Genomic DNA, 22,790 nt, shown 5'->3' on the forward strand with positions numbered 1-22,790 from the left:
AAACAATGTACAGTAAAATGTGTGTGTGTTTAACAAGAAAGACAAGACAGATTTATTCAGTTATTAGGCCTCCAGCCCATAACACAATAATGTATACATGTTATCTAACCTGCATGCATGTAGGTATACTATGTATGTAGCCATGATATTGACGCTAGTCATGTTTATAAATAGAAACAGTCAAATACTTATCCTTAAACAAGCAAAAGTTTTTCACTTATACTTCTAACTTTCAGCAAAAACTTTCCATTAGATATTATAATAGTTTTATCTGTCGATGACATTAATGATAAAAATGTTAAATATTTTGAACAATGTGTTAAATATTGTGCTAGGTATTGATTTCTGACAGCTTGATATCTTGGGCATATAATGAGAACATGATATTCATCTTCTATAGAGGATTTATCAAGGGAATTGCAGAAGATACAAATAAGGAAACGGTTTATTACATCAACGCGACACGATAACACTTGCTAGTAAATGTGGTAATCAGTCTTGTGATAGTATGATTAGCATATTTTCACGATAATTTCATATCACAATATAATAACTGCTGATATCAGTACAGTGCCTGTTACAGAGTGCCCGCAAAGATATCAATAACTGGTATCTATGTAGGTTCTACAAAGCTACTAGTCTACTACATACACACATAAACTAATACTAGCGACTCCGTCATCATGGTATAGTCACGAACAACACCATTCGATGATTTGTTGTCACGAGGTGTACGCTTGTTTTCAAAGAGAAATCCCCTCCTACGTATGAGTAAATAAGCTAAATATAGCAGACGACAAGATCCGTTTTCGTGTTCGTCTTTTTGTGCAAACCAAATGAATATTTATATGTGGACACATCCACACATAGCTGTACAAGAATATGCCATTTATTATAACGTCATTAATTAATGTACGTTAATTGTATCAAGACAATAATACGTTACGACGAAATTCACAAACAAATAGCTCATTACCGGCAGAAATGACGTAATTTCATGTGACATTGACAATTGCGCATGCGCCGCCAGTACTCTGCCATATTACAGGAACACCTCACAAAATATTGGCAGATTTGTCTAAACACCTGTGGTAAATGAGAAGAAATACTGGATTAGATTTGTGGGGTCGATAGCAGATTGATATAAGTTGACACTGAACTGAAACAAAATGTCTGGCTTCGACAGCAACCCGTTTGCAGATCCTGAAGCGTCCAACCCCTTCTCAGTGAGCATTTTGTCATATTTTCATGATTTCAGAAACAGGAAGTGGGGGTGTACCAGCAAATTATGCTGCTTTCATATCAAATATGATAATCTGTTGCTTGTATTTTGTGTTATTATTTGTGTAAAGGAAACTATGAATTGCTCTATCATTACTTTATTGATTTTTTTCGCGACGAAATCCTGAATCCTGAAGCAGACTGACTTCATTTAGGTCTACATTTAACACATGACATGTCCTTTCAGATATGCTAAACGATGTCAAACGTTGATCCTAAACATTGAGCAGTGCTTATTTACTTATCAGCATTCTGTCGTGGAATATTGTGTATTATTAAGGTCATGTCACAAGATATAATATATTTTGAACACTAACATAAGTGACACTACTCACTAGTGACAAGTGGATCTTGATGGTCAAAAACAGTTGGAATCATTAGTCCCATTTCTTCTCTTCATTTAAAGAATAGTCTAATAATAATATGTGTTGATGTTTTCAAGCTACAGGCAAGACTGCAGTTCACTGGGCGCATCTTGTGCTTATAGAGCATATTGGCTCCAATAGCTGGCTGTGGCTTTTGTTTTTCGTGTGCCTCTTTATTCTTTAGGGTTAGTGTAGGCTACCCCCACCCCTATCTTTAACCCTTGGAATCCCTATCCCATCAAACACCCATTTACGAGTAAACACCCCTCTTAGACTCCTAGGGTAGGGCACTCCTTGTCAGTCAAACACGCCTTCCCAATCCTTAGGGTTAGGTGTGAGTTATGCTGTGGGTTAGCTATCTCATCTCTTTTACAACAAATTATTACAATGTAATTTGAGGCAAATCAGTGCTGTTGCTAATTTTGCAGAGAAATATGGTTACCGTGCATGTGCATCAAGGTAAACAATCACTAGTTGTGGTAGTGTCTGTGATCTTGTGGTATAGCTAATTGCATTAACTCATTGGCCTAGAATTCAAACCTCTGCCCGGTGCTAATGGAAACCCGAAAAAGTGTGCATGGTGAATAGTAGTACTTTCCAGGTATTGACAATGAACAACGTTCCATATATGCAAGAATAAATAAGAATTACTAGTAAGGGTCTCTGGTAGGGCTGGCTATCGATAGACATTATAGAGATTGATAATCGCTGACTAAATATCGATCAATTATCGATAAATATCGGAGAAGTAACTTTAAGCAAATATGTGAGAGAGTCCTGAAAGAAACCAACATACTTCACACCAGTGGTGAGCAGTGACACATTTATACATAGATTATGTTGTGGACATTTGCGATATACTTTATTTCATCACAATAGTTTATGTAAGTTATTATCGATGACAATTTCATATTGATAATCGTTAATAGTTCTTCCCGTCAACAATAATTCCGATTATCAATCTTTTTAGCTCAGCCCTAGTCACTGGGTGCCATCAAAATACATGGCATTTGTTTCACAAGTCATTCATATACAGGTATAGTCTGGTTCAAAATTATTGAGAATTTTAATGTCATATTCGAGGAAGCATACATGGAATATAAATATTGACAAGTGTTTAAAATTGAGGTATGGTCAAAGGGAAGCAACTCTTCTTCAATTTTAGAAGTTGCAAATTAGAGTTATCTCCCTTGATTATGGAGCAGACGACTTTTCCTGATATATGTCAGAAATGAGTGCAGAGGAGAAAAGAAGGTTGATTCTACAGCTCGATGATGAAGGCATCACTGATGCTGCTACATTAGCAAAGAGCACAGATACTCCTCTTTCTACAGTGTATAGAGTTAAGAATATTGAGAATGGTTCAGGAATTGAGCACAGAAAAGGAGCGGGGAGACCTCGAAAACTGGTGTTTGGTGATCATGTGAGACTTGGTATTTTGGCTTCTAAAAACAGAATGGGCGGGTATCTCAAATATCTAACATGAAATGGTAGATAGAGGGACAGTAAATGTATCCAAATCTACAGTAAGAAGAAATTTGATTAACTTGGATGGGAAAAATGAAAGGAATTGCCTCTCCGCTCTTGAAACAAGAACACAAGGATAGACATGTAGAGTGATGTTTGGCGCATGAAAACTTTGACTGGAACAGTGTTATTTTCACACTAAGCTCTGTATTGGTGTATCCTAACAATGTTAAAATGTGGACAAAATGTCATTCCGTTCCATTGTACGTACCAGAGACCAAAGTACAGTCCGAAGTTTCATGTTTGGGGAGGGATATCTTCACTTGGAACGATGCCCATGTGTGTCTTTGGGGGTAATTTAACCAGTGAAAGGTATACAGACATTTTGGAAGCTCACCTGATCCCAAATGCAGATGTTTTTTATGGAAATACTTGAATTTTGCAACAGGATAATTACCCCAAACACACTGCAAGACATGCGCGGCAGTGGTTTGTGGACAACAATGTGACCATTTTGGACTGCCCTAGCTACAGCCCGGACTTCAATCCTATAGAAAATGTGTGGGGACTCATGAAGGAGTCGGTGAACCAAAAGGGATTGACAAAAGTTGATGACATGAAGCGCGAAGTGGTGCGATATTGGGACGCTCTCACCCACGAGACTCTAACCTCTCTCATAGGAAGTATGCCCAATCGTATAAAAATGGGTTTGGAAGCAAATGGTGGTCTGATAAAATATTTATGTTACTGTGATGTGATTAAAGAAGGTTTGTGCTCACTTAAAATATGTTTTACTTTTTTGGGGGAAATTTTCATATTTACAATTTTAAAGATTTTTCAATTCTCAATAATTATGACTCATACTATATATACCATACTGACCTATGGCGACATACACACCATGTAATACGGCAGTTACAGACGTAATGTTACAATTTGTTAGGAGGTAGTTGATATGTCGTAAGTCATCATTTTGAGTTGGTTAAATGTTGTCCTTCCATTACTAGTGAATCTCTAGTGAGGTAATAAGTAGAGCTTGAGATTAAAATTATTTTATGAATATGGGTACAAACATGAAAAATGTTTAAAATAGTTGTTTCAAGGATGACTTTTACTGTCAACGGAACTTTGTCAGGGTTAGCATGGTTAGAAATAAAAAAAAATAGTTTTCAGTAGTCTGCCATATAGTATCTGTCTTCCTAATAGTGAAAATTAGGCCCCAAGGTAATGTCACTAGTGCTTCATTACTTTTATGATTTTACTAATCTGGTACAAGTGAACTTCCTGTAATTTAGAATGCTGACTTTGAGCTCAACAATACTAAGAGCTACGTTAACAATATGTTACATTATAGTTGGAACATTATTGTTGAAACTCTGAAATTAAGATGATATTTATAACTGATGTTGATTTATCGTGACCTGATAGTATTGATTCTATACTTGGTTGTCATTCTTCACATAACTGAAGACAGTTTTGTTCATCAATATCATTTTCACTTTGACACCAGACTACAGTAACATACACTATTGTGTTGTGTGTCGTCCATTAATTCTCATGTGACTTTGAACTATTGCATTTTGCAAGTAATAATTGATAATGGCATGATCTTTAGTAATTAATTACAATATCATAAAATGGTTTACATTAATGAAAGTGGGTCTGTGCATCACTGGTGTATGTATCACATGTCAATGAGATTGCAAGATATCAAACTAAATGTATTGTAACAGGGAGCAAAGCAAACATCAAGAACCTGGTAAACATGGTAGAGTCTCATTTACCATGTTTACAATGATACAGAATATTCAACCTGTTGTTTCCATTTACAGAGGTAAACCTACCTGTGCTAACAGGTTTTCAGTTACCATGGTAACCGTGGCTAGTATCATCAAGACCAGTGACTACATTTTATACAACTGTAACCTCTTCACCATGTTCACTCTTATTGTTTGGTTAAAACAATCCTTTAGCATTGTTTAGTTTGTTTTCTAGGAAAACAAATTTGAAAGAGATTCAGGAATATCAAGGTTGAAATAGGACTAACCCTAACGTGGGATAATGATCCATTGATACAACAGACACTTCAGCATGTTCAAGGCAACAGTTTGGATGCATTACATTTTTGAGTGAATATGAACATCATAAACCCACACTTAACAAATCAAAATGCTTTTGATTAATTTTATGGGTTAGTGCTCTGAATAAACAAAGGGAGGCAATTCAAATGTGAAGCTAAGTTGTGTGTACCGCTGGATACTTACATTGAGTAATGGTAAAAGCCCCTTGAAAGAGAGACAAGTTTGTTACAACATGTGACTGATTGAGTGTCACAGTGACTGTTTGAGAATCGCTCGTGCTATCAACCACTGATTTTGATTAATCTTCCAAAATATAAGCACATACAATCACTAATAGCTAGTGTACCATCTTGACAGTAATATCAAATGAAGTAACACAATCCAATTCACTTGTACAAGGTACAGTCAATCCCGATTATTGTCCAAATTTTCGTATGAGATCAGCAATGGTGTCATGTTCCTGATGCCATGTTTACATGGTATATGTTTATTATCTGAGATTGTCAAAGTAATATTGTACATTCTTGTATTCCTTATTCAGTGAAGTAATTGCATTTTTTACATAATTCACAGCTTTTTCATGTCAGTTTTATTTTGAAGATAAATCTTGAAGTCAAACTGTGCAAATCAATATGCATGGAGTGTGTGTTACCACAGCTATGGGCTCAGTAGGGGATGTAAATCAGCCCTAGTTTCTGTATAGTATTCATTTCCTCCAGCATGTCAATGCAAGAGTGAATCCAGAAAGCTGCATATGTTTGTTAGGATATGGATTTCTCCTGTACTGCTACATGTATATTCATTGTATTCATTAACACACATTGCACAGATCCTGTGCAGATGTGGCTTCATCAAGTCAGCTATGAATGTAATGTTTTCTGGAAAGACATTTGAAATTTGTTAGTAATTGTTAATTTGATATTTTGGGCGGTCGGGTAGCCTGGTGGTTAAAGCGTTCGCTCGTCACGCCGAAGATCTGGTTTCGATTCCCGACATGGGTACAATGTGTGAAGCCCATTTCTGGTGTCCCCCGCCGTGATATTGCTGGAATATTGCTAAAAGCGGCGTAAAACCATACTCACTCACTCACTCACTAATTTGATATTTGATTAACATGATGTAAATACAAGTGAATATAGTTTTGTGTGGTTAGTAAGATAATTTTGCTCTCTGTTAATATGATTAAGTTTGTAAACATGGTTATGACAAATATGTTGTATTACCATAAATAAAAAAACCAAACAGTTTATGCCATACTTTGTGCATCATGTTCATAGAATATATGTACATACAACAAAGCTTGACCAGTAACTTTGTATTGAAGTGTTTCATATCGCAAGGGTTGACTTAACCCATGAAAATATGATTCCTTTATCACGTTTATGAGCTATTGGTCCCTTGGCCATCTCATTTACAGTTTTTGATTACTTGATGTTGACCTATACATGTTCAAATAAATCTTTAGCTCTGGAAGTTTTTCAAGGTCTTTGACTTTCGATTATGAGAAACCTGAATTTCATCTATCATGTCTATTAGCACAGTAAACATGGGAATGTATAAGGAAGTCAAACAGTTTAATGTTGTAATTTCACACATAACTGATTCTTTGTTTGTAGGTTTTTTTACCCTTGTACTTTCGACAATTTAATTTTGTTAAACATGTTAAAGAGACAAAAAAATGTGAGTTTGTGTTTCCTGAAATTTGATCATGAACATGATTGAGATTGTGGTGATTCATAATCATGATACTGGTGGTAAACAACCATCACATTACCATATAAACATGATCAATACCAAGAATGGAACACTGACATGTTTTTTTAATCAGTTGTGTTTTTTCAATCATTTTAACTATTTCCTCTACCCCCATTGACTTTGATTCTCACAGTTGGTATTGCTAGTTAAGTTTAGTGGGCTCGCGTCTTTGTTAGACATTGCCTTGAATGTTATATTGGCAGCCCTGTGTCATCACACTAGGCAATTATACATTATGTTCCAATTCAACAAGGTGATAAATGAAAGGAATCAACATAAAAATGATATTCACTGTGCGCAGCTGGTGAATATTGACTGTATGACAGTGTACCAGCTCTGAAGCTGACAGTGACTAGCTCAGATGCTCAACGGTGTGACAGTTGACATAGTGGTGAGTGACTTCTCAACTTGTCATTTATTAAGAGTAAGTTCCTCAGTGTGGTAGGAACGTGCTACTTCACACTGCTTTGTTGGTGTTGGAGGAACAATGTGTTGCAGGCTTCACAGGTCCCCATGGGATTTAGGTGTGATTCAGTGTTGGATATTGAGTACACAACATTAATTAGGTCTGCAGCATGTGCAAGTAAGACAGTGATTAATAAACCTGAAATTGTCTCTCTCTTTTTGTCATTTTCAGTAGATTCTGACTAGTTTCGATTTGGACTAATTTGCTTGGCATACTTGAATCAAAATGACGAAAAAATAACTTTTAGCCTATTGATATGCCAGCTTATATGCCATTAATGTTGAGGAGAACCATTATCAACGTGATTAGCTGTGCATGCTGTCGCCATGATTGTGCTGTATTGTTTTGTAATGTAACAGTCACAACCTTTAACATCTCTAGTTGTCGAGATCTACTCAATCCAGTACAAGATATCCTTCAGGATGGACAGTATTCTGATCATGTTGGTTAGTGTCTTGTCAGTAAGATTTGACAGTTACACTTTAGATTCTCGATGTTTGTTCATGGGGACTACATTACCTGTACTATAGTGCAGGTACTGGTTATTGATGAGGACCTGGCTTCCAGAGGGCTAATTAATGTAGCACAGCTCAGTCTGCGGAAATCAATAGTGTGCTATAGAGAGAACATGGTGTAAGGTTCCTGCTGATTGCCAGACTATATGCTCCAGGCACAGTTGCAATGCATTGGCTGAGAGTTACTTAGTCTGACCAATCTTCTGGTAAATGGAGGCACTACATGTTATTAACATACATGGTGCTTCAGATTGCCAGGGGCCCTAAAAAAACAAGTGAGCATTCCCGTTGCTGAACAATATGGATTCCCAAATCCATTTTTCTTCAAAATGGCCCATGAATTTGGAAGGTAATGGATTAGTTGGTCCATCAGGAGTCGATCAATCTGAAGGCCCGCAGAAGGTCTGCATATTGGAGGAAACTGCTTCATTGATCATTGATCATATTCAAGTAATCTGACCTAGTCCATGTAATCAGGAGTGATATTCGTCATTTCTTTTTGTGGATGTCTATTGGCATAATATTTCCAAACATGTGACATGTCAGTTTCGTTTCTGCACATTCCATGTACTGAGATGAATTATCCTGATTCATATTCATTGCCTTAGTGGAAAAGAAAGCATTCCTGTAAACACAGATGGCTACAGTTAAATCTTTGTTACAGTTGAGTCATTGAACAAAAATCATGCGGTGCCTCCATTGTTCATAGTAAGTTGGGTAGCCTAGTGGTTAAAGCTTCGCTTGTCACGCCGAAGACCTGGTTTCAATTCCTATGGTTAAATGGGTGAAGCAAATTTCTACTGTTCCTTGCCGTGATATTGCTGGAAATATTGCTAAAAGCAGCGTAAAACCATACTTACTCACTCATGAAAAGCCTGTCTGAAATATTTTGAAGATATTGTCTTAGTGTTTTGTGATTTTTAACCGTTGACCCTTTACAGTGTTGATTTATCATGTGCCCGGTGTGAATATTTCTTTAAGATTATGAAGGACATGATGAAGTGGTGGATGTATCTTTACTGTTTATTCTCAATATTTGTCATGAGTGCTTGGATGAGAAAACAATTGCGGCCAAAGTGTCATTGAAATCAAGTCATGCACGGAATGTATGTTGTGTTCCAGGACCCCTCTGTCCAGCAGGCTGCAGGGTCGGGACGAGGCGGTGGACAGAAAGCTGGAGGGCTCGATGACTACAACCCTTTCGCCGAGGGCAACCAGACCAGACCAGCCTCAGGGGTAACTGAACATGCTAAATGTGTCTGCAGATCATGTCATATCCCGAGTCCAATGACCTCAAGAAAAATTAGCTCTTGTTTGATAAACATGATCTTGTTTGTATTTTGTTGAGAATTGCTAACTAAATTATTGTACATGTTGTACACTTGAATATAATTTGTTGTATCCTTTTTTACTAATGTTTAAGTTACATTTGTTCTGTATTGAAACAGAATTTGACCCCGTGAAGAAGAATAGGTCTTCAGCAACCCATGCTTGCAGTAAAAGGTGACCATGCTTGTCGTAAGAGGCAACCAACAGGATCGGGTGGTCAGACTCGCTGACTTGGTTGATGCATGTCATCATATCCCAATTGTGTGGATGGATGCTCATGAATCAATCACTGGATTGTCTGGTCCAGACTGGATTATTTACAGACCACGGTCATGTAGCTGGAATATTGCTGGAGTGTGGTGTTAAACAACAAACAATTTAGTAGCCTTTCTGGTTGAAAATGTTTGCATTGTTGACCTCAGTCAAGGGGGAGCTTTATGTATAAATATATTGGTGCAATACAGCTTTTGTATGAGAACCAACTTTGCTCTTCAGTCTAATGCCTCCACCACCCCTCTGGTGCCACCTCCTCAACCCGCTCAAACTCAGCCAGCCATCATGACCCCTTCAGAGGAGCCCCCACCGCCCTACACACAATCTGCTGCCCAGAAGATAGACACAAGTGAACTTCAGAGGAGGCAAGAGGTAGGTCCACCATTGTCAGTACCACAGGTTCTGTTACACATGGTTCCTCCAGTACACGTTAATCGAGACTCACAGACAGTGACATGTGTCTATTTTGGGTGGTCATGACTCCTGGAAACCCTATTCTGTGTATAAACTCTTTGAAAACCCTACCATTGCCTCAAGTTTGGACCAAAAGTAGAGCAGAAGTCTGCAATGCTTCGACATGTTTCATGATAAATAATGCCATTTTTGCACTGTATGCTCTGCTCTCATTGGTCTGAGCACTTGGTGTTTTCCTTTTAGGTTGGACCAAGTTGTGTCCTGATTCTTTTGTTATATATAGCAACTACACCTAAAATCGGCTCTATGTTTGTGCGTGTGATGGAGGCATGCAGTCCAAACAATCATGCGAAGTATTGACGGTGTAAATCCACATGCATCCATGAATCTTGAGGCAATTGTTAAGTGGTACCTGTTTGGGAGGAGTTACTTGGTGTTCAAATTCATGCTGTGATTAAAAGAAGCATAGAAAATTTTGTAATACTCAATTGAAATTGAAACTATTCTGTGCAATATGCCAAAACTCTCCAGTTCATTTGAGGAAAATGATAGAAGAGTTACTTTTGGATTGAAAGAGATGTGGAGATTATGAATCATAGAGTTTGAAATTAATGGGGCTTTGCCATGTTGGGAATATTGTGGAGGTTAGTGATGTTCATTGCCTTTTCTCTTTCAGGAATTAGAAAAGAAAGCTGCTGAGCTTCAGAGGAAAGAACAAGAAATGAAAAACATGCAATTCAAAGGTCAGTATTCTAGTTGTCAGTGCATGGATAGAAATTAGCCCAACCCTCTAGCCGTGTTTGTTGTTTTATACTCAAGGTGTCACCAGGGTTAGTGATTTTAAACCATTTGAGGTGTTGTGTTGTATATTATGCCTATTAAAGGATTAAATTTTCCAGGTTAGCTTTTATCCCTGTTAGACTGCCAGTGTCCGAAAGTCAATGTGAAGAAGATTGAGTTCAGTTGGAACAGAATGCTCAAAGAAAAATTGTTCCTTTTCTTATAACAATATTTGCAGTTGGTTATAATTTTGATGTAGTTTGATTGTGTTTGCATAAACATTTTGTGTTTAACAACTTGTTTGTGTGTACCTTTTCAGACCGTCAGAACAACTGGCCTCCTCTGCCAAGCTGGTTCCCTCTCGGCCCTTGCTTCTACCAGGACTTCAGTGTAGATATTCCATTAGACTTTCAGAGGATTGTCAAGTTTGTCTATTACCTCTGGATGTGTAAGTAATGCTCTACCTTCAACTCACATGTGTTTCATGAAAAATACAGGTCCTACAACCCTTGCATCACTATTGTCCCTATCACAATGATAATTTTTATACTTATCCTGCATTACTCCTTTATGCCTGTTACTGTTTGTTCGTGACACTGTTGCCCCTTGGCCTCAGTCTTTACCTAGAGCACCATAACGACCAACACCACGTCTCTCTTCACGGTGGCCACCACCATGATGCAAGGCAAAGGCAAAGACGTCCTTGGGCTATGGTTTCCAACAGGTTCCCCTGCCTACGTCCCAGTAGCCTATGATGGATGCCACTCTCTTCCAGTACTTGCAGGCCTTACAACAGACGCCATCTGCCTCAGCCTTGGCCCCAGTGTCTATATAGACGCCTCTACAAGCGTCGCCCACAGTCCCTATACCTGCGTCTCTCCAAGTGCCGATGCAGATGGCGCCTATCATACTGACGCCCGCGCCAACCCCAGCGTCTCTCTGAGGCGAGCCTTGTCAGACGCCTATATAGACGCCCTCCGCCCTCTCTTCTACTGGTCGTCAATCTTCCTCCCGTTATTCCTTGGCCTCTGCTTTGCCCAGTACACCCTCTCATTGGAGTGACAGACGCTCGTCTCGCAGGATTTGCTGATCTAGGAGCCACTCTCCTGTCCGTAGCCTCCTTTTGATAAGTCATCTCGGCCTGCCTCCTACCAACCCTCTGCACCCCCAGGAGCGGGGCTTCGCCTCAACTTTTCAGAGTAGAGGCAATAGCAAAGGCAAATCCTCGGACTCATACCACCCCCCTGCGGCCACTCCAAGGGAGGGAGTGGTGACCGCAAGGACTCTCATTGATTCGCCAGACACGCACAACTAGGACCTCCCACCACCAACCGTCCAAGTTGTTGACTCTCCAGGTGGGAGACTGGATCAATTCTGGAAATTCATTATTTCAAGATGACCATGCTCAGGCTGCCGCAATCCCTGATCCAGGCACACGATGTGCTTATTGGCCTTGACATCGAGGACGCATATCTACATGTCCCAATCCATCTCGACAACCGGAAATTCCTCTGCTTCATATTCATGGGAGTCCATTACCAATGGACGGTCCTCCTGTTTGGAATTTCTTCGGCCCCGTGTCTTTTCACACAGCTTAACAAGCTCCATCTCCGGGACATTGACTTCAAGGCCTACATCGACGACTGCCATGGTCACTCTACTTCGTCACCAAATATTGTACCATGGGCCACTGGCCTACACATGTACATGGATAAAGAATTGACTTTGTTACAGGGACTTCGACCCCCCTATACCAGTTGGGTTGGAAGATCAACCTCAAGAAGTTCAGAGTTGATACCCTCTTTCCACCTTCAGTTCATCGGGGGTCTTTTTCAGACAATGCTTGCCTCCTCTCTGTACCCAGGGACCGGTGGGAGCACATACAATCGTAACTGATCCCAGCCCTCCACCAGCCACAAACGCTGCTATATGATGCCGACCACACAGCCGAGGATTGGCTGAGGGAAACAGAGTTCTGAGATGAAAGTCCACACCTGAGGATATGCCCTCCACTGATTCCGTGGGATAAAGATGCATAAAGGAGTAATGCAGGATAAGTAACATAATCTAGTAAAATCCTGGATATTTTTTATATTTGCATACTTGTCCTGCATTATTGTGTCTAAAGAGGCCCACCCATCACAGAGCTGCCTCCCCACGATGCCTTCTGATGTTCTGGTCTCCAGAGTATTGTGAGGATCCATGACGTCACTTCCCCTGGTCACGTGGGAGCTGTGTGATAGGGTTGGCCTCTCAGTTAGTTAAAACAACTTCTTCAAGCAAAGATCTTCACACAACTCTTTTCTCTGTCAAGAACAAGCAGTGATATGCATTAAAGAGTAATGCTGGAAAAGTATACAAATATAAAAAATATCTAGGGTTTTACTAGTTAAAAATAAATAGTTAACATTGATTTCATGCCATGCCATGCTCATGCTAGACACAACTACATGTATTTCAAATAAATACTGTTATTCATTTACTTTTCCACTCATTTTAATCTAAAATACACCTTGCTTGATCTGACACGTTCGTATACATTCAGAAAAGGTTTACAACTTTATATGAGACAACAGTCAGTGGTACCTAAGTTAAATTGCCAACACCTTTGAACAATCTGCTAAAACTAGGACTTGGTGTACATGTTTGGCTCTGTCATTGTGTCGAGTGATCTGCATGGTGGAAGGTACAGGTGTTTGTCAACATACCTGCAGTACTATGGCAATGATGCTATAAAGGGATATTGTAATAATGGATAGTCACCCCTAAAGGACAATTCAGTTGCTTAGGAAGTCATTTTGAGATCTATATCAGTCTTTGTAGGGGTCTTTGAGTATGAGACTGATGAAAAGGAGTTTCAGGCAAATAAGTATTGCATTTTGTCAACCTTGGGACTGCCTACATATATTTTTGTGGATATGTTTGATATAATCATGATAATAGACCCTGCAGGAGATTTTAATGAATAAATGGTTCATATTACCATGATGCTGTGTGCATAGAAAGGTTTCACACTTATTATATTTGTGAAACTACAGCATGTTCTTTGTAAAGTAAAATGTTAATTTATTAAATTACTATGACCAGGTCAGATAGTGACAATTTTCACTTTACTTTTGTTTGATGCTAATTATGCCATTGCAGGTTCAGTGATTTCTGAAACGGCTTAGTAACAAGTTTCAATCTTATTTAAAAATGTCAAGCAGACATTTCACTGGACTTCATCTCGTCTGCTTTTACTTCCAGTCCATGTATTTGTGTTGTTCCTGAATGTGCTGGCAAGTCTGGCTTACTTCATCGTGGACTCAAATGGTGGCACTACTTTTGGCCTGGCCATTTTGTGGTTCATTGTCTTTTCCCCCTGTTCTTTCATCTGTTGGTACAGACCACTCTACAAAGCTTTCAGGTAGGTGGAGCACCATCAGTGTTCAATGATACATGAAAAGGTTTTCGCCCAACTGTGTAGATTTGCAACTCTTGGGCTTTCCAGCAACCTGGGATAGTGGGTTAGAAACCTAGATTTTCAGCACCATAACATGCTCGTGGGGTTTACCAAAGTGGTCAATATTCAAGACCTCATCACTTTGGGCTTTCCTCTCAAGCTGACACCATGGTATAACTGAAATACTGTTATAAATGGTGTTAAACCACACTCACATGATTCTTCTTAAATGCATAGTAACATGTTTACACATTTCCATGAGGGCTTTTATTAGAAACATTATTGACCATTTCACAGATTTTTAGCGAATAGATATTGATAAATTTAAATTAAATTAAATACACCCAATCACTCAGACATAAGGATGTGCACACAGCCATTACAATAAGTGAGGTGGGAGACTCATATTGTCTTGTATACATATCATTTTGATGTACTAATAGTGGTTATAATAATGTCTATTTTCTTCTGTTTCAGGAGTGACAGCTCATTCAATTTCTTTGTATTTTTTTTTGTATTTTTCTTCCAATTCTGTGTGTATGTCATTCAGTGCTTGGGCATCACGAACTTCACAGTGTAAGTAATATATCTGTAAATTGAATGTCTTTTGGGTTTTACTGGTCAAGGACTAGAAGAGCTTAAAGAAACATGCTCATATTTCTTTTTTTTGTAAGATATCTTGTAGTTTTACTGTTGAAAATTTCATGTAGTGGACATTATATATGCGAACACAAGTAACCATGGAAACATGTTAACTAAAATTATTCTAAGGTTAGTTTCCAGACAACTTTGAGATAGATGATCATGGAGTTAGAGGTCATTTTTATCATAATAGTGGTGACTGAGTAAAAAGTAAATAGGTCACATGTACAACCTTGCATGACAATGGCTATGACTGGTACACATTGAGTACAGGCCAGAATTTATATCTGGTTTGGTTTTCATTAGCTATTTGTATGATTATGAAAAATTACTGTAAAACTAATTCACAAGAGATGAGGATGAGTGTCTGGACAAAAAAACATTGATTAACATGATTAATTGAATGGTTAGTATCCATATTTAACTACTTTGTTTATCAGTTTGAATTATATTCATGTTGCATGTAAAGGAATTACAAAATGTTAAGAGTGTGTGTGTGTGTGGGGGGGGGGAGAGAGGAGGGGCATGGGTTACCCAGTTTTCTAGGGCGCCCCAATTTGCTGTGCAGAGTTGTGTCCCTTGGTCACACCAGACACGTGCTTGTGGGTTCAATTTCCGGTTCGCAATGATAATATTTCTTGGTTCGTCAGCACCGCACTCGTAGTTGTGGGTTTCACCAAAGTGGTAAATCTTTTATCTTAAAGGTAAATCACTTTGGGCTTTCCTCCCACATTAAGCTGACACGCTGTGATATAGCTGGAAATACTGTTCAAAGCAGCACTAAACCCAACTCACTCACTCACTAAAGTTGACTGTGTATTTCAGTGGCATCATCACAGGTCTCTCGACAGTCCGCAACAGTATTGCTGCGGGTCTCATCATGATATTTATTGGCATCTTTTTTGGCCTGTTGGCCATTATAAGCTTTGCCACCCTTGTAAAGGTAGAGTTGGGAAGACCTTCCATTGGTTATGGGCAACATGTATGGCTGCTACGCAAGGAATGTTGGTCAGGGGTAATGGGCCTAGAAACAGGATGTGAGACGGAACTCTGTACATGTGCTTTTATCCACCTACTTATTCATTGGCAGATTATGTATGGTAAATTATTTGGTCTTTTTTATAAGTAAAGCTAAGATATTTATTCCATCCTAATACTGTCTCAGTTTCCAGTTTCTAAGTGCCATTCTCAAGTCTGACATTCAGATTGACTTGCAATTACTCAAGAATATCCAGAAAGTGCTTGGGGAGTATTACATTTTTGCTTCAATGGACAGTAAAAAAAATGTAAATAACATGTCAGTAATGTTTTTTGTTAATAAATGGAAGTTATGATAATTTGATCTCATGTAAATTCCCACCCAGTCTGGCTATACTTGAGTAAGTGCATGAAAGCAACTAGAATTAACCCAGCATGTTGACATTGTCTGTGGTTATTGTCTTGATGGTACTCAGTTTATTCCTAGCTAGCTATTCTGTTGCAATAGTTGTTTTTTTCTTGTAGAGGGTGGATTAACGGCCTTGGCATTATAAGCAAGAGTCCAGGGGCGGCAGCTGTCATGCTTATTGTAGCCTTCTTTTTTACCCTCAAAGCTGTTGCCTGCATGGTTATGCTCATCAGGGTAGGTACAGGCCTGGGAGCTACAGCAGGTTATGTGGACACCACACATGATCGCTCATATTCATACAATTGCTGTTGGGGTCTATGTCGGCAAAGGTGCTACAGAAATGTACCCCAGGTTTTGCTGTTTACACAAGTGTACCCCAGTTACTTTTCTGTACACACAAATGTACCCTAGCTTGATAGCATGTACGACACTGGAGTCAGGATAAGTATATTTTCAGTATGTTTCAAGATGCATAGGAACTGGTTTCAATTTGCAGACACATTATGTCTATGCTGTGAGTTCACTGTTGATCTTTAATCCCCAACCAACCAGAAAAGTTCTCCCATGATTCATGTTTGCGGAACTGTCTCTGGGTCTAGTGTCTACCTGAAGAGTAGAAAATCATTGGTTGCGAACTTCAGGCCGTCATACCAAAATACATTAAAAAATAGTACTTGTTGTTACTTTGTTTGGCACTCAGCATTAAGATGATAAAATAAGGACTAGTCGGCTCTGAGTCTGTATACTGTGTCAAGAGTTTTGTATACATGTGGCATGCTATGTCAGTGGGCTAGCACTATAAAACCAGCATTAGTCCAGGCTTGTACACACACAGACATGGACACACACACAGGCAGACACACTAGGAATCTTGGGGTGAAGTAATTTTGGAACTTGACCTTAAACCTCATTACAGTTTTCCAGGGATTGTGTTGGTGCATGGTGAAGAATAGACTCCCCCTGACTTAGCACTGTTAATATTGCCGCACTAGGTACATTTCTGTACTTGGAGTTTGGACAGGGTACCTTTGTGTGTAAGGTAGCTGGGGTACACTTCTGTAGCACCTGTGCCACAAGGATTCATTGATATACCCATGTGCCAGAATAAGTTTAACAATTGAAATACTGTGCACAGTTATCAGTGTAAATGTAATGAAATAAAGATAATTTTTTTACCTTTTCCTTTAAGGTATCTCTGATGAAATGCAAATCACAGATGTGGTACTTTTAAAAAGATAACTTCGCTACATTCTGTCAATATCATTATCAATAAATTGTTTGATAGGCATCACTTAGAAGTTGACGGATGACAAAGTAGAGACAATTTATAGATAACTTCTATATATACTGTAAAGGCGACGTTTCGGTATAGATCCTGATACGGTTGTCAAGCTTGACAACAGTATCATTATCTATACCGCAACGTTGCCTGTACAGTAAATAAAGAAGTTGTAATCCATAAATTGTTTCTACTTTGTCATTAGCAATAGCTGGTATTTGCACAAGTACTTGTATGAATCCATATTCTGGAGTTGTTCGTGGTTCTAGAGACAGTTTTGGTGATTGATTTTCACTGTTTTTGGTATGAGGGTGATTTGAATATTTACTTTTGATTTAGTATTGGGGGTCTTAATTAGTTTGATTAGTTGAACGTCTCTAAAAGTAGTCATTGAGGAGCTTACTTAATTTGTATTTATCTATCCTTTCTGCAGAATGATATCGATTGACTAGAAACAGGGAGATTGGGGACTAATTGTGGACTTGACAAGGACTTGTCCTTGCAGATGCATGTTAATTAACAGCATGCTAGCTGAATAGATCGTTATTTACTGAGAAACTACCTACTGTATGAGTAGAGTCAGGCATGCTTGATGTCGATGTTGTAGCGTTAGTATCACGTGTCAAAGTAATTCTGCATGTGTGTAAGATATAGTAATGTTAGACTGTTTAGAGTACATGCACATATTATTTTGAATGTAAACATTTCACTGGAACTCAGATACTGATAATACATATTCTAAATTATTGAAGAGAATCGGTGACTTACAACAAACAGAACATCTTGTATCACTATTAGAATTCCTTTTTTGAGAAGATAGCAATTGGTATTCTCGGTCTACTCCTTCACAGATTGTGTTGTGGTTATTGTACGCTATAGAGGTATTTGTAGTGTTCCTACCCATTGAATGTTGATGTTGTTGATGCTTACAAGTGATATGCAAACACTAGTTCTTTTTCATGTTCCCTTTTAACACCATTCTTTACAATCATTTTCTTAAACTTACTAAACACGTTCATCCTTTTACCATTTCATGTTACAGGTTTGTGAACATCTGATGCATAATCTCTTGTCACAAACTAAGGTTTAAAATAGTTTTATCCTGTCACGTGATCATCACATGACAGGATGTTATCATTCTAAGCTTGTGTAAAGATGTAGGCAATATCTATTTTGTTAATAAAGGTGACAAAGTTTTCCTACTTTGTTGTTTAGACAAATATATTCCTATATATGCTATCAGCTTGAGTATCTTCACATTGGTAATGATCTTGTGTTGTTCATGGTGTAAAATAATAATTGACTAAACTTAAGAATGACAGAGATTTGGGGCAAACTTTTCAGGCAGTGGAAAGTTTACTTCTGCTCTTATCTCAAAGCTGAAAATTCCCATTACTGTTAAAAACATACAATTTTAGGATTTCAGTGTGGAAATATGCTTTCAAATGACTCCTTTTGGTATTTTCAGGTACATAGGATCTATCGAAGCACTGGAGCCAGTTTCCAGAAGGCCCAGCAGGAATTTGCGACAGGCGTCATGCGCAATGAAGCTGTACAGAATGTTGCCGCAAATGCCGCTTCTGGGGCTGCTCGGGGTGCTGCTCAGCAATATGGGTCTGGAAACCGATATTGAGGATTGCAGCACTATGGAATATGCTCGCCCTACATCAGGAATGTGCACTGGGAATTCTGTTTCACGGGTGAGACAGATATCCCTATACCTTGGACGGAGAATGTGAGAGTTCACACTATGGATCAATGTAATGGATTTTGTCAATCTTCTAATAGGACAGCTTCCCGAACGGTTGATGTTATTTGTTATTTTTTAATGTATTCCCCATCACCTAAAACAGTGTAGAACTCCACATGAGGGGAAATGATGGAACTGTGGATATCTCAGTAAAGAAGATTTGTTTTTAGAATCACCTACAATTCAGTATAGTCCCATGCTGTATCTTCTCATAGGACAAGTTGGCTAAGCTTACATTGATATGATTCATGTCCACATTGTATTGGGTTAATCGTACTTTAGGTGCTTGCAATATACTTACACACCCTGTTGCTATCAGGGTTTGAGAGATATATCAATCATACAGGGACCATTCCAAGAGGTATCAAATCAGCTAAGGTTGATGCCTGTGTTTCTGCTACCATTTTCATAAAGCCCTTGGATCATTCATTCAGTGCTGTGTAGAATTGATAGCCCCTTTTGGTAGAAATAACAGTAAAGAAATAATATAAATAGTAAAAATATGTTACATAGAGAAAAAGAAAGAGCATGCCTTCTTTTTATTTTTATTTTTTCGTAGACTTCTGTCTAGTCCATTCATGTATGATGAAAGATTTTCATTACTGGCAAACGTTTGATCAAACTTTATCCTTTTATCAATATTTATTAACACATTAACAGAATAACACTTGTGACATGCACTGTTGTCACATCCGTGCATCATGCATGTATGCATTTACCTTACTCAATGCACCTGCTTATATCAGCATATGGCTTATGGAAGACAATAAGTATTATTAATTGATATGTAATCAGGACCAGTCTTTTCTGTCTGTCAGAGATTCTGAGAATGATTAATCTGATAAGAACACAAACATAATTTCTTCATACTGACAGTTTGATGTTTATTAAATTGTTGCTTTAAATTCCCAACATCTTGCATTTAGGATCAACTTGATATGTCACATTGGGCAGGAACTGTTATAACAGCATCAGTTTCCTTCAAACTGTCTATGATACGATTCTGTGAAAGTTTTATGTTATTGTTAGTTACATTTCTTCATTTTCATCATTGTAGATAGCACAATGTTTGTCTTACTTCAATACATTATTTATTGTTTTTGATAGACAAACTATATTTTGTTTTGGTGTGTACCCTGTATTGGCTAACTTCTTAAAATGGTGACAGATAGCGATGGTTGCAGAAGATGCTGTACTGTTGATGTTATTGAACCTATTGCAACATATAGGTGTGATGGAGAGTGAAACATTGGCATGAATCAAGTAATTGTGAAAGTACATATGAAAAGAGGAGCATTGTATATCTCTTGCCTATGTGTAAATTTTATCCAATATTTCAAGATAAATATTCTGTGGGAATGAACATGTTGTACTGTGCAAATGGACGTTGTCAACCACCAGGTGTAATTATTTGTCAGCATATGTTAAGAGGGCTAGCTTGTAGTGGTGTCATCATTGTTAAACTGCTAAATCACTGTTTGTAGTCCTTGCACAAGTAGGAAGTGATGGTTGTTACTGGCTCTGTCACACCAGCATGTTATTACAGGCCTTGACAGATCAGGTAAAGATCCAATGGAACAGAATTAGTGGAATGTGTTTGATGTAAATATACACTACCAACATTTAATACTGATCAATCATTCTAACACTACCGCTGTGTCATAGACAAGTTTTCAACGTGACACTTTGACGGAATAAAATAAATACCCATATTCCAATACCTGTTTGACATGTGTAAGGAAACTTTATGGCAGTCAAATGATTTGATTGGTTGATATCTGTAGGAATTCTTTTTATCTGTGTATGGTGGTAATTTATTGATTGATTCTTGCTGATTGTAAAAATTAATAGTTGGGTATTGGTATTAAATACTTGAAGGCCTGTGGCTTTGACACAGTAGTTAGTGTAGAATAGTCCTAAGCTCGTTGTAACCATTAAGATACTATCTGATTTTGACCTTGAGGTTGATCAACATGTTGAAAGTCTCTTTGAGGCGTTTGGAGTACTGAAATAAGTGGGCTCACCCAGTGTTTATTGTATATAGACATTCTTACCGTGTTACTTGTTGTTATGATTATCTTCATTCACAAGCTTTTCAAAGTGTGCTACAAGTTAGTGAGTACTTAAGGGTAGACATGCTTCTCGGTTTGCACAAGTCATTTGATCAATGAGGGAGTTGGCCATGGTCATGCTCTTGATGTTCATTGGCATCCTTTGAAGGAAAAATAGAAACATGAATTCATGAACATGTGCACTTCCACATCTGAATAAGATAGACTAAAATGTAGTTTGTAAAAAATCCAGGAAAGACTACGGTATGTGTGATATTAGCTTCCAATAATGAACCAGTTTTTAAACATTAAAAATAAACAGATGATTGTTTTTAACAGTACAAATTGAATTTATTTAAAAGTCTGGTCTGAAGCTATTGTTGGCATAATGTTTTGATACCAACATTGAAAATGAGAATGTGTTCAAGTTTTGTGGTTTGGCCAGCATGGTTGTCAAAGCTGTACAAATGCTGCTCCTCTGTGTCTATCATCATCCTCATGTTCGTTACCCTTGGTTCAAATCCGTAGATTCTGTCTGAAATTATTCTCCTCTGCTTGTTGTCGGGTGCATGTACAAAATGTGTCCTGTAAAATATTCAGAATTGGTGAAATTTCTTTTGTGAAAAAGTGAAATATTATGTCAATAAATGAATAATGTGAGACGTCTTCTTGTTATCTGTTTAGAGCGATCACTTAGTTTCTAATTTATGACCTGGAAAAAGCTTTGTCAGTCTGTCTGCAGTATTCATTTGTTCATCTGATTGGTTTCCAATCCGTGGTCTAGTGTCCGCCCAGAGAGGTTCAATCCCCGGCCGCGTCATACCAAAAGATGTAAACAGATGGTACTTGTTGTTACCCTGTCTGGTGCTTGGCATTAAGGGGCTAAAACAAGGACTGGTCGGCATACTGTGTCTGAGTGGGGTATTCATGTTAAACTGTGGCATGGTATCTCAGTGTAAATCGGGGCATGCACACACACACACAAACACACACACTCGCTATATAAGTGCAATAATCTGGGATGCAACGTTAAACCCCATATTTCACCTCAGCTAATGTCAGGTTTTAGGACTGATCATCTGTCACCTTTCCACTTTTCTTTCTTGGCTTTGCTTAAAAGGCCAAAGGTCAGGGTTACAAGATAGAAATAAATACTAAGTATTGATCCATACTCAATGTATACTTTTTCCTGGAGGACGGCCTCCATGGGCTAGTGGTAGAGCGGCAGGTCCGGGCTTCGAACCCCGGCCACGTCATACCAAAAGACGTTAAAAGATGGTACTTGTTACCCTGGGGCCCTGCTTTTAAAGGGTTTTAGTCAAGATTAGTCAAAGCTCAAGGTCATCAATCCATGTGTTATGTCATTGACAGTGTCTGAGGCATGGTTACCTCTGCAGATTCGTATATATACATTGATGTCAAGGTCACCTATGACATATATACAATGGACAAGACCAAGATAACTGGATTGCCACATGACACCAAACGGTTCCCAAACTTTCCCCAATAATGT

At 38.4% G+C, this 22,790-nt stretch overlaps 1 protein-coding gene across 2 annotated transcripts; it reads left to right on the forward strand.

Moving 5' to 3' along the window:
• The first annotated feature begins 999 nt into the window (after positions 1-999).
• LOC139460354 (secretory carrier-associated membrane protein 1-like) lies at positions 1,000-21,929 on the forward strand. 2 transcript variants are annotated; one of them, XM_071241937.1, is made up of 9 exons: positions 1,000-1,226; positions 9,053-9,166; positions 9,755-9,904; positions 10,623-10,689; positions 11,046-11,174; positions 13,973-14,132; positions 14,646-14,744; positions 15,636-15,753; positions 18,945-21,929. In XM_071241937.1, exons 1-9 carry the CDS (start codon positions 1,170-1,172, stop codon positions 19,107-19,109), a joined length of 1,059 nt encoding a protein of 352 aa, XP_071098038.1. In that variant the 5' UTR covers positions 1,000-1,169; the 3' UTR covers positions 19,110-21,929. The 2 variants fall into 2 exon arrangements, with proteins under 2 accessions (XP_071098038.1, XP_071097979.1); XM_071241878.1 differs by lacking the exon at positions 15,636-15,753 and adding an exon at positions 16,314-16,431.
• The last annotated feature ends 861 nt before the right edge of the window (positions 21,930-22,790 follow it).

The sequence above is a fragment of the Haliotis cracherodii genome, unplaced genomic scaffold (assembly GCF_022045235.1).
Source record: "Haliotis cracherodii isolate W230 unplaced genomic scaffold, xgHalCrac1.p SCAF_1, whole genome shotgun sequence".
Taxonomy (NCBI): domain Eukaryota; kingdom Metazoa; phylum Mollusca; class Gastropoda; order Lepetellida; family Haliotidae; genus Haliotis; species Haliotis cracherodii.

Excerpts from the sequence above, each read along its gene's own strand:
- LOC139460354 (XM_071241937.1), top strand. The coding sequence starts at position 1,170 with ATGTCTGGCTTCGACAGCAACCCGTTTGCAGATCCTGAAGCGTCCAAC. Across the intron at positions 1,227-9,052 it reads AAGCGTCCAACCCCTTCTCA|GACCCCTCTGTCCAGCAGGC; the intron begins GTGAGCATTTTG and ends GTTGTGTTCCAG. Across the intron at positions 14,133-14,645 it reads CCACTCTACAAAGCTTTCAG|GAGTGACAGCTCATTCAATT; the intron begins GTAGGTGGAGCA and ends CTTCTGTTTCAG.